Below are 13,228 nucleotides of genomic sequence, written 5' to 3' on the forward strand. Positions count from 1 at the left end.
ATTCTTTTCCTGTTTACTGTTGATTCTTAGCATTCCCTTAATTTCATATAAAACATAAACATGCTTATATAAATGGTGTATAATATTACCCAGTGGATGTGTTTGTTTTCTTACCATATTTTTACTGTACATGAGAGAAAGCTGGTAATCTTCAGCTGAGGTCAAAGATTGTCATATCAATATGATATAAAAATTTAATTTTGTAAGTTATACTCAAGGAATGTAATTATATGATTTTTTTAAAATTTAATGCATGGTGATTATCCCAAGAATAATCAAATTAGTTTAACGCATACTGACAGATGGTTAGTGGGCAAAGAAAGACAAATCCATGAATAACCTGACACGCTGATCAGCATTAGAATATCACATATCTATGCACTGTGAAAATGATTGCAAATTATATTAGCATTGTGTTTTAACAAAAGAGATTTCTTTCTGTTGTCACATACTTAATAACATGAAGATACCTTAGCTCGACTATTTCTTAACATGCACTGTACAATTTAATATACTGCTCAAAATGGATATTCTATCACAGTACTAGCAATGCCAGAGGTTGAATAGCAACCAAATTCTCTGCCTCTCTGATTTGATTTTAAAGTTAATTTAGTAATTTAATTTCTAAATATAGAAAAGAAGTTACTTCTGCAGAGAATATTCTGTTGCCAGTGATATTTATGGGCAAATATTTCCTTCTCTGCAGTTCACTGTTGAAGGTCTCCCTCTCTCATTCATTTTCATTTATTTAAAATATAAAAGCTTGTTTTATAAACATTAGCATTACTGCCAACATAGAAAAGAAAAAGTTTATGAAGTCTTATACACCCGTTTATCACTTTACTACTGCATTTTATAAATAACAGATACACTTTTGTAACAAATCTGAACCATTTAAACATCTTATTGAATTTTTATGTATTAGACGTAATAAAATAACTCACTTATGCAAAATTATCTGATTTTTGTAATGCAGGAAGACAGTTTTGTGCTCTAATAGCATAATGGCTCAGAGATAAGAATTGTCTATAACGGAGGGCTGCTAAGATGTGTGTAGTCTGTACTGCTTTCTGGAAATGTTTCTTATCTTCCTGACTCAGTCTTCATGAAACTCCACTCAGTTTAGTTTCACAATATTTACAATCCTCAGGGCAACTTCACAACAACAACACATGCTCCAGCCCTTCCAATATTGACAGGAACTTCCTAAAAGAGGAGAGAGAAAAAAAAAGAGAAAAAAAAAAAAAACAAAGGAGGAAATTTTTTTAGTAGACTGGTATGGATAGGACTAGAAGAAATTACTTGTAGATTAAAAGGAAAGTAATTTGTTTATATAAAGTAATGTACTGCTAAAAAAATTAAACTTAACTAGGGCTCTAAAAACACAGTTCTGGCTTTTTGGGATAAGGCTTTAGTAGCCACTGAGAGTTACAAGGCTGCAGGCTGATGTTGTTACTCTTAACTTTTGTAAAAGACCTTCATATCCTATGTTTCAGAAACAGGGACTGTGCAGCTACAAAAGGATCTCGACAGTTTCAAATATTTCTTCGTGGTCTCAATGGTGATGGTCATAAATCTGAAAAGCTGGAAGTGGCTCCGGCAGATGGCATTGCTGCCAAGCACACGCCAGCTCGCACAACGGCAAATTTCAGCACAAGCACAAAATGATTTGTGCAACCTGGTTCACTTGCCCATGCACTGCCTTCCACCCTTTAGTCTGAAAAATTTTAAACAGTTATTTCACAGGAGAGGCAACCAATATTTTACACAAACCCAACTACAGTATTACTGCGTCTTAATATATCTTTTTTCACAAAACCAGTGATAATATTGCAATATAATAATTTTAGCTTTGTCTATTATTTGGATGGAATTCTTCCTATCTGCAGGAAGAATTCCTATTCTTTATGAGGCAAGTCTTCCTATTACCTCTGTCCACTCATTATTTTGAGCATCGTAGGACTCCACGGTATCCAGGTACGTATGGCCATCATAGCCCCCAACAGCATATAATCTGTCCCCCAGAGGACAAATTCCAACAGCATCCCGAGGTACACTCAAGGGGGCCACAGTAGTCCAGGCATCTGTTTTAGGATCATACCTAGGATATTTTATGAACAAATTTAGAAAAATACATTGCAGGAGCACATTTCAAATTTAAATTACTGCTATTTCCTTATTTTCTCCTGTCTTGTATTTCAGCTTACATCATGAACTAGTATAGAGAATTATGAGTAACGTGAATAAATATTTAATTTAGCCACTAGAGGGGTCTTCCAGCACATGGAAAATGCCCATATTTTCACTTTTTGATTACAGTCTCTTCATTTCTGTCAGATTAAACAATCAATACATTTTAAACATAAATGAGGCCTGAGGGAATGATAGCAAGGCCCCCGGTTAACTCAGCAAAGTTAATTTCAAAATATTCTTTTTTCTTTCTCCATAAAGATTTTTGTTTTCTCTTCCTTGTCAGACCTAATGTTTTCAGAAAATTTCACTGTAAAAGAAGTTGGGTATCTCATATAGTTGATAAAAGTTCTTAACACAAAACGCATGGCAGTGTTTTACATGAGTATTGAGTCTTATTTCCGATACATACTCAGTCGATTTCCAATATAAATTCAAGTGAATTCCAGGGTAGTGCCAGCTTTACACCATCTAATTGAGAACAAAACTTAACCATTGTTATTCACAACACGGAGTTGAACACTTGCTCAGTTTTTCTTTCTTGTCCCCAAATGACACAAGAGTGTCAAGGGATACCCACGGCCCATTGAACAGCCAGAGGAGTTGTCCCCACTCATTATGTTCCCTGCTCACCCGGGGCTCAAGTGTTCTCTCATCCTCCTACATTGTGCCACATGCCACCACAGTGGCAAAGCAATATTTGACACACACTACTTCTGTTTCTGAAAAAGAAATGTTCAGAATTTGCGTTTTCTTAAGAGCTGTGCTCATCAGTGGTGAATACAAAAGTGGGATTAAATAAGGATCAGATAAACATCATTTTAAAGAGTAATTACTTTTAAAAATGGATATAAAGCCAGGATTTGACTGCTTACAGTTATGTGCTACCAAAATCATTAGGCCTGTGTATTAATGCGCTATTTAGTTTTAAAGTGTGAATTCAAGCTAAAGTAGTTTGCTTTGGTGAGTGTTTACTTTTTATTTTGCTTGCTAGATCAGACCCTTAGCATATGTTTTAGCCTGATTTCCTACAGCAACATAGATTCTTACAGAAACAAGGCTCTTGCATCAGAAAAGACCTGTGTAGTGACCACTGCCTGTTTGAGTATGTGGAATTTACTACATGTTTAACCTTTTGGTCAATATCAGCCAAATTATTGGAGGAAGACACAACTGAGAAGTGTTTAGTTCCTACAAGAGATGACACAAGTAGCCCAAACATGGGTTTTGGCACTCAAAAACTAGAAAGGTCACATACTGAATTTGTCTTACTTGTTGTCTTTACCTGGCTCCCGGGCAGCTCAAATAGAAGGGAGATCTGGGAAGAATTTGCTTCTGAGGGTTAGTTGTTTTGTTGTCTCAAAAGCATTGGAAATCGGTCATTCTGCTCAAAATATTATTTTAAAAAGCATAATATGTTTTACAAACATAACATTCCAATTGTGAAGATATTTCCCTTGATTCTATAAATTATTTTGTATTTCCTTCCTGGGGGGAAAATAAAAAAAAAAATCCTTACCTTTCTACACAGTCGGAAAGTCGAGAGCAGTGGTTGGAAGCAGGTGCATCATGACCTCCCACAGCATATAAAAACCCGTTGTACGTTGCAACACCAACACCGCCTCTTCTCTTGGACATCGAAGCACATATACTCCACTTGTTTGTGTGCGGATCGAAACATTCCATCGATTTTAAGCAGGAGCTCCCATCTCGTCCGCCAACAGCATACAGTCTGGGACAATTACCCACAAGAAGGCAAACAATTTCAGTCTTTAGTCTCTCATTTTAATAGGAATTTTATTTGGTTAACTTAATCCAGACCACTTTAAAATTATCATTATGCCCATTATTTGCTGTCTGACAGCCGTGCTCTGGAACTGTCTTTGCACAAAGGGTTTTGCATGCTATATCAAGGAAGTTATATTCTTCATTTGCAGTGTAAATTTTCAAGCAGCCATATATGAAAATTAAGCTTAAAAGTTCATGTTAGCTTCTTTAAATGTGAGATATAGATGGAATTGAATTGAAAGATGCTACATATGTTTGAAATATATGGGTAGTATTCCCTGTGACAGGTTTATGGAGTATTTGACATCTTAGTATCACATTAAGTATTTTTCCTATACTGTTAATATGTAAAAGAACTTTAATATCATCATTATATATAAAAAAACTTATGACAAAAATATTTTGAATATATTTTCCTCAGTGTTTGTATTTAACAAAATCTGCTGGACAGAAGTTACCATAGAGGTATGCCCTCTTCTCTGTTCAGCCTAAAGGCACTTAGCAGACAACTGGAGATTTAAACCAGCTGATGATGGGACAACATGTAAGAATGAATGGTGGAAATCCACATTAAGAAGCGGGGTGGGTGTGTGTGTGTATGTGTGTGACTTTTTGTCAATGAATTTTACAAAGCCTGAATCTCTTGTTTAGGCTGCTCTGATGTATAATTTAACTAGAAAATTCTTGACCACTGTTAGAATAATAGAAAATTTCTAGTGCTTTCTTCTAATGCTTGTGAATGGAAGACAGACTTGAGTTTGGTTGTGCAGTTTGTGGCCTGACCCATAAAAAATTTGAGGATTTGATTTGTTTTCTTTTCACATCATGCCGTTAGATACAGACTACTTGTTTACACAGCTTTCACAGAGAGAGGAAATCACTGTATATACAAACTGATTGGATGGGATTTTTTGTTTTCTGTAACATATCTAGAAACATGGTAGTGTTTCCTATTCTCTGACAAAAAGAACAAATATACCATTATTGACTGATGTTTTCAATAGACCATTTATTGGTCAAAAAGTGTTGCTTCACAGAAACTTAAAGTCTTTTCTGGTGGAGCTGAATAGGCAAAAATATGGCGTGACTTAAGGAAACAGGAAAAGGAGAAGCATTCTGCATGGTTAGACTGCAGCAGTAGCACTGAATGATGGACATTTGATCTCGGCTTCCCCTGGTATGCCAGAAATTACATCACTAGACTAACAGATGTGATTTAAACCAGGCTGGAGATAGCTTGTATCAGGAGTGATTGAGAACAGAGTCAGGATCAGGCTGGATTTCCTCTTTGTCAAAGTGGTTTCCTGCATGTCGCTGTGGAAGGTGTCAGCAGGAGTTTCTGGTGGAGTTTATGCTGAGAACATTTCCTCTGAGATACAACAGGGACTTGAGCAGACAGTTCTGCCTCTAGTGAGTTAATGATTAAAATCCCGTCATGTTTGAATGCAAAACCCTGACTTGTATTTGAAGAAGTTTTGCATTGGCAAATATCTGTTGGCTGATACCTTTTTCCTCCTCTTTATCCTTCTCTTTCTCTGGAATTTAAGAAGTGAACAGGGAAGGCACTGATAAAGTTTTGGGATAAATGCAATCATCTGCCTGCAACTGTAATATTCCCGGCCCCTACACACTGTCATTGCTAAGAGCTTTCCGCAGATTTAAATAAGAAGGAAGGCTGGCTCAAGCCATGCTCTCCAAAATAACCTGGGGCCTTTTACAAGGCTTTTGTATTTCTAGCACCAGACTATGTTGCTGAAGAAGGAAAACAGAATTCTGTTAGGCGTTAATTTATGAATTGTTCTTCCTTATGCTGAAATACAGCTACTTTCAAATAGCAATGTATAATAAACTGTAACACACTGTTCATTACAGGTTACACATCAGATTCATACATGTGTCTGTTCCCATGTAAAAGTGCTCAAGTGGCTTTAGTGTCTTAGGAGGATGTTTAAATAAGTTTTGAAAATCTCTCTGGGAAAACCAATGTACAGTGAACACGTGATCTCAGTGTATTTAAGCAATAGATGAAGGGCAGAATAAATCTGGGTAGGAGAAGACTTATAGAAAGCTGTTTATTCCGTACCTAATTATTAAACTGTCTTCCTTTCATTGAACACACTATATACTTTTAACCTTTTAAAAATTATTCTTGACTATGAACTTGTATATTACAGTTGCAGATGCATGCAAGAGGTGTAAAATGACAGAGGAATTACTTTGGTTTTGTACACGTTCTTTCAAAGGGAGCTTCCTTAGACACAGTGATTTTAAAGTGTAAACATAAATTTAGAGTATTTTTTTAAAGTAGCCAATCTTATAGCCCCATAAGTTATCTTCTAGGTAAAATTCTGATATGCATGTAATAACATTTTCAAATTGCTATAACTTAAAAGGGCTGAAATATGTTTACAACATGACTGCAAGTTTGAAAACAATTTACCACAACAGAGGAAAAGCTTTCCTTTCTTATTTTTGTGCATTCTATTTTCTCTTTGTTTTCTTGAGGTGATTAATTGCTGTAAGATTGAAAAGAAAATGTAAGAAACTGTATTTCCAAGGAAGGAAGCAAATGAAAAACGAAGGAGAGTTTTTCCTGTTGACATACTTGCTATTTAATGCTGCAACCCCTACGGTGCTTCTAGGGGTTGACATGCTAGCAACGTAATTCCATTGCCGTGCTTGTGGGTCCCATCTTTCTACGGTATTAAGGTAACTCCATCCGTCATGGCCACCAACAGCATACATTGGTCCTTCAAGCATTGCTACTCCTTAAAAGACAGAATTAGGGACAAATTACAGTATCTAATAATTTCAGTGACCAGTAGTGTATTAACTTCATACTTTAATTCCCTGTATGCAGATAAGCAATTTCAACTGGTATTAAACTATCTAAAAGCTGCGTTGTCATTTGGCAGAATAAACAAAGATAAACAAAATGCTTCATACACAGTGTTTTTCTGAATAAGCATTATCTTTTGTCAAAAGATTAGAGGAAAGCTGCTTTAGCTCTGATATTCTCTTCTTGGACTTTCATCTCTTCCACTTCTGTTGACCTTGTTCTGAAACAAATTTGAGCCCCTAAAAGAGAAACAATGCTATTCTTTAAAAAAGAAAGGCAAAGGTTGAACCAGGCAATGAAAAATATGCCCAAACCAACCACTTATCCTTGTTCTGAGCCAGCTGAAGCTCTGTAGTCCTGCCAGCGTGAAGCCTGAGTGGGTGGGTAGCTGGCTGTCCTTACTAGCTAAAGTACCATAACATTTTCATGTCTGTAAGGGGAACACACTTTTGGATAAGAGCTGGCTTGTATCATTTGTCCTTGAGGCACAGGAGCATGAACTTGGCTGTCTCTGCAAAGCTCTGTGTGGACATATCCTGTGTCATTGTTCTTCTCCAGAGAGAAGGGCTTTGGTGCCTCCACTTTGGGGAGCTGCTGCTGCCGCTGCTGCTTGCTTCCTTTGTTAAGTAAGGCAAAATGTTTGAATCTGGCTGCTTAAAAGTTTTCTAAATCTGTCTTTTCAGGCCTAAATATATGTGGCCTGATTTTTTTCAAAAGTGCTAACTCTCCACAAAAATCACACTGAAGCTAATCAGAGCTGTAAGTGTAAGGCAGCTTTGCAAACCAGGCTGATGCACAGATAGAAGCCTTACTTTAGGCACTCAAATTTACCACTGTGACCTACTTGTTGGGCAGAATTATGCCCCTGCAGTTGGTAGTTATTAAGACTACAACGAGAATTATTTAATATGTTTTGTCTTCTTTTCCTTTGCTACCTAGTAGTATTTGCTTTTATAGATTTGACAGACTAGCTGGTAAGAACCCTACACTATACTTTTTCCGCCAAGTGGTGGTGAAGGTGATAGCGGCCACAAAGGTTTACTGAATAGTTCTGGGTCAACCTTTTTCTATTATTCATCTATTCTATGTCATTTGAACTTACCAATGATTTCAAGCAATACCTGTTTCTGTAAACTTAAGAGAAGCCAGCTATTTCGTAAGAACTGTGATATATAACTCGTCCAGAAATCATCATATTCCCTCCCTTACAGTCTCCTCAACTGTAAATGAATCCTTATTTTTTATAGTTCCAGAAATAAATTCTAGATTTCTCATTATTCATTCACTGTGAATAATATTAAAGATTATTTTGCAGTAAAGACACAGAGATACTAAACCATGGCAGAGCCCTGTAAAACTTCTTGTAATTACAACACTAAAATTAGTGAAGTTGTACTTATTTCCTTACTGCAACGTTTCCTTCAGTGTGGGTAATTCTCTGATCTGATTTTCAGAAGTGTTTTGTACCTATGGGCTTAACTTAAGTCATGATTTTTAAAAAAATGAAAATCAGATTGTTATTGTATTGCAAACATATCTCTTGACCACTAAATTGGATGAAGAGTTGATTATTTTCACTGTTGCTTATATTTTGGAATTTTCTAAAAGCAAAATTAACTCTGGAAGACCAGTACAAGTTAGGTGAATACTAATAAATATCACTGTCCTAAAATTATGGCAGTAGGCAACTCTGTCTTTGAAAAAATATCTTGTACAAATATTGCCACATGTTATTAAATGCTTTAAAAAGTTACGTCAACAGTGTTTGTGCCAATCAAAATTCAGGTGTATGTGATGCAAGGTATTTACAAAGAAAGAGCACCTCTTACCTAGGCCGTGTCTGTGTGTTGACATAGGAGGCATTATAGTCCAAACTTTGGTTACAGGGTTGAAACATTCAACAATGTTAGAAGTTTTCAGGCCATCTCTTCCCCCCACAATATAGAGCTTGTTGTCAATCACTGCAACTCCAAACTGTAATCGTCTACCATTCATAGTACCAATTTGTACCCAACTGTTAGTCCTTAGGTCATATTTTTCGATTGTAGTGGTACCTGTTAAAAATGTAAGTATTATGAGATAACCATGAACTGATCAGTACCCAGAAGTCAGTAGTTGGTGCAACCCAAAACATTATTAAATTATGAAACTTTGAAATTCTGTGTGTGGAGTTTTACTGTGGCTCCCTGAGAACTTCAGTTATGACATGTGAACCTAGTAAGAAAGCTGCATTAATTGCATGCATATATGACTGTCAAATCCATGAGAATAAACTGGGGGCAAGAAGATGCAGAATTAAGTGCCAGCAAATTTTTTAATACTGAAACTTTTGGAGATAAGATGAATCTATTACTCATTTAAATACCATGAGAGTAGGGTTTTTTGTGATTTGTGTTTTGGTTTTGGTATGTTTTTTTTTTTTACTCCTCATGAATATGGTACCTCACAACTATGTACTCTTTAACCATGTTTGTGCTTAAACCATTAGTGATATCAAAAATGGAAAATGTATCCATGTGACAGTCTGTCTTAGGACTTTGGGCATGCATCTTCATGAATACTTTGGACATTTTCATTTTTATGATGGAGACAGGCAGAAGACTGAGTTGTGTGTAAGTACACATTTGGTTCTCACAGGTAGCTTCCCTGAGGTTCACCTTTTCAGCAGCCTTGCAATAACTGCTTGTCTGCTGTAATATATAAGCTGTGTTTTCAATTTTTTCAAGTCACAGAAATTTCTAGTACTGTTTTTACTGCAACTATTCATAAGGCCCTAGCTCTCTGCCATTCAAAACTGACACTTGTCCATGCACTGGCTCCTGTCAGTCACTCAGCAGCTGCAATTGCTCCTTTGAGAGCTGATTTACCACAGTGGGGAAATGGCTGAGTAACAATGAAGGTAGAAGAGGCAATTACCAGTTGCACATACAGTGCATGCTGGAGCTCAGCTTCAGCTCAACTGAAGGCAACCAGCTGAGAAAAACAGAGCAAATTTCCTGCCTGTTCCTTGGCTGGGATCTGAGACCACAGAAGTAGTATTTTGAGAGTTACAATAGGCAGTTAGTGGCTAAGGAATCATTTACAACAGCAAAACAACCATGCAACAAAGCAGAAAAGAAAGGTAGCATTTGGTTTAAGAGGTCTACCAGAGATCATCTGCTATACTCAATAAATTTAGTGAAATAAGAGCCTATCTTGATATCTTTTCTCTCCTCTACATGCTTTTCCAGATGCATAGACTGGGAAAGAAACTACCAGATCCATCTGCAATAAAAGAAAGAAATTCTACTTTTCCCTCTTTCCTGTCTTTTATTCTGAGCAACTGGATTTCTTAGACCGTTCTTTCCATTTTGTTAGTCTGTTTGCTCTACTTTGCTTTGATTCCTTCTCATTTATTCTGTGCTAATATGTGAGTGCCCCAAAGTTATAAGCTTCAAAAGCAGTATCTCGCACACTAACTCAAAAACAGGGAAAATACATTAAGGTATACGGTGTGTTCATACTTACCCTGTAGGCTGTAATTTTTACAGAGGCTGGAAGGTAGGTTTTGAAAGTTAATGTGGTTTAGGCACATTCACATTTTTCAAAATACCAGCCCAAAAGTAGCTCTTTGATCTTCTTTTGATCATTTGTAGTTGAGATTTGACTTTATATACCACCTGAGATAAGCATGAAGCAAAACCTGGCGTTCCCTGAGAGTTTTCTTTATCACAGAAAGCGTATTATTGCCAGAGGCGGTAGTTACTCCCTTCTCAGAGCTGTTCTTCCAGTGCATCGTAGCCTCTTAGGTGCTGTTTCCTTTATCTTACAATCCAGCACAGGCTCAAGTATGAGTCAGAGCTGTGGAGGACAGCAGGGAGGAGAGGAAGGGCTGTTCTTCTTAACCATCAAAAGGCAAAAGTTCAAACAATTGGCTTTGTTCCAAGGTAATAAGTAGAAAAGGCACCAACAGGAAGTGCAGATGTTGACTGAAATAGCCCTTTCTTTGCATAACCTTTACTGAGAAAAACCTATTAGGAAATTTTATTCTTATTTTGGTAGAAGCTGGTTTAAAGATTACCTTGAATTCTTGGTTGTTTTATATAATTCATAAATAAACAGTACCACTAATGAAACTATACTAATTGCTACAGTTTAACTTAATTTCGCTAAATTGTCCTAGGAATGAGTGTTTTCATGTTGTGATGGTGATGAATGTGTATTTTGCACTTGATTTGATTGCATAGAGATAGCAAGGTAGCACTGCAAGATCTGTCATATAGGAAAATCAGTCATCAGCAACTTTTTGCAAACCATGAATACTGTGTTCTGTTTTGGGCCCCTCACTACAAGAAGGACATTGAGCTGCTGGAGCGTGTCCAGAGAAGAGCGACAAAGCTGGTAAAGGGCCTGGAGAACAAGCCTTACGAGGAGAGGCTGAGGGAGCTGGGGTTGTTTAGCCTGGAGAAGAGGAGGCTGAGGGGAGACCTTATCACCCTCTACAACTACCTGAAAGGAGGTTGTAGCGAGGCGGGGATTGGTCTCTTCTCCCCGGTAACTAGCGATAGGACAAGAGGAAACGATCTCAGGTTGCTCCAGGGGAGGTTCAGGCTGGACATTAGAAAGAACGCCTTCACTGTTAGAGTTGTTAAGCATCGGAACGGGCTCCCCAGGGAGGTGGTAGAGTCACCATCCCTGGAGGTGTTCAGAAAACGTTTAGATGTGGTGCTTCAAGACATGGTTTAGCGGGCATGGTGGCATCAGGTATACGGTTGGACTTGCTGATCTTTGAGGTCTCTTCCAACCATAATGATTCAATGAAATGGATTAGGTTCTTTGTGATTCTATTTAAAGCAAACTCACACAGCTAAAAGTAATACTGTTCAGCAAGTTGCTAGACTTTAATTATAGTTCTTTGGCTCCAAGCTGTGGGTTTGACGTTAAGGTTCCTGTAGAAAATGATTTAATATACTGCCTACTAAATAGAATAGTGTGGTGTGTAAGGCTGTAAGCTGATTGTAGTTGTGAAAATCAAATAATAAAAACTGGAATACATTTATAACATTAAACTTTCAACTACAAACCTGAAAAAAACCTGTGTATGAAGTTCTGAAAAAAAGTTGCACATACTGTTGCACTCATGAAAAAGTACAAATCTCTCCATCTGAAACTTTATAATAAGGATTGATAAGCTTTAGCTAAGAGTTTTTTGGTTTTATTTTCTTCTTCTTTAAAAATTTTTCCAGCCTTCTACCTTTGTCAAAAAACTGAAGTGCAGGGTTCTAAAACATTAAATGAATCTTGAAATATTTTGAATATTATTTTTTTCTTCTGATTTGTAAACTCAAACTACATGCATAAATTCTTACAAAACTTATTTTAAAAATCACCATCTGAAAAAACTTCTTTAGTCTGCACTTCAAGATGTATGTGTATCATTTACAAACATGTGATTCTTGCAGGAAGAAAGAACATCTAATACATAGGATTCTGTTCTGTGATTTTTTTTTTCCCCCCTTTTTCATCTCTAAATTGCTGTTTGCCTAACAGAAATATTTAAATAATTGTCATATATTCTCTGGATGTCTGTAATACAATTAATTAATACAATTAAATGAATTTCTGAGCTTACCTTTAGTGGCATCCATACCTCCTACAGCATAAAGCGCACCCACTGTAGATTTTCTAGGCTTAGTTCGAGGACTCTGCATCATGGACCGTCTTTCTGGTAGAAGATGGTACTTCATCGCCTCCATAAGAAGTTTCTGACACTCTAGGTCGTCTGCAAACATTGGACTATTTTCTAGATCGGCTAATAACTAAGAAACGAAAAGTAAGGATCTTATATATATCTAAATCATTAAAATTGTATGTACTTCACTAACTCAAATGTTTGTAGCTACAAACACTTATTTCCAGTTCACTTCTCTCTCAAGCTTTGCTGGAAACTCTGTTTTAATGCAAGCAAAACAATATAAAGGTAGAGAAAAAAAGTCTTTAAGTATGATGTCTTTGCTTTATTTTTTCCAAAAACTTTCTTTTAACCTTTAGAAAAGGTTAAAATTGCAAATGTAGTACTGCACCCTCTGAATGCAAAATTCCTTTTGATGTGAGTAAAAACAAATCTAATATATAGTACTGGCCATCTCTGTGAATATTAGAAAAATATTAAATATATTTAAAATTAAGTGTATATAGTATTTTGATATTTAACCCGAAGTTGAATATTTGCAGCTTCATTCATGGCGATCCATAAAGTAGCTGTAGTGTCCTGACAGTCTTGAAGCTCCTATAAGCTTTTTTGAGGAGATATATAGATTCTTCTATGACACAGATATAACAGTGTCAGCTTACTATAAAATAGTATGTCCATCTCTGAAACTTATTTGATGAAGTGTCTCTTTCAGTCTTAAAGAACAACTAATGTTAATG

The 13,228-nt window shown here is 36.5% G+C and overlaps 1 protein-coding gene across 1 annotated transcript in view; it reads right to left on the minus strand.

Annotated features, from left to right (window-relative positions):
• Nucleotides 1-1,028: 1,028 nt before the first annotated feature.
• The window catches only part of LOC104165124 (kelch-like protein 4), a 44,464-nt gene continuing 32,264 nt past the window's right edge, over nt 1,029-13,228 (minus strand). The window contains 6 exon segments of the mRNA XM_009704679.1: nt 1,029-1,206; nt 1,930-2,101; nt 3,710-3,922; nt 6,584-6,746; nt 8,647-8,871; nt 12,429-12,615. Coding sequence (XP_009702981.1) covers nt 1,147-1,206; nt 1,930-2,101; nt 3,710-3,922; nt 6,584-6,746; nt 8,647-8,871; nt 12,429-12,615 — 1,020 coding nt within the window. The 3' untranslated portion in view covers nt 1,029-1,146.

Source organism: Cariama cristata, unplaced genomic scaffold (genome assembly GCF_000690535.1).
Source record: "Cariama cristata isolate BGI_N322 unplaced genomic scaffold, ASM69053v1 scaffold147, whole genome shotgun sequence".
In the NCBI taxonomy this organism is placed as follows: domain Eukaryota; kingdom Metazoa; phylum Chordata; class Aves; order Cariamiformes; family Cariamidae; genus Cariama; species Cariama cristata.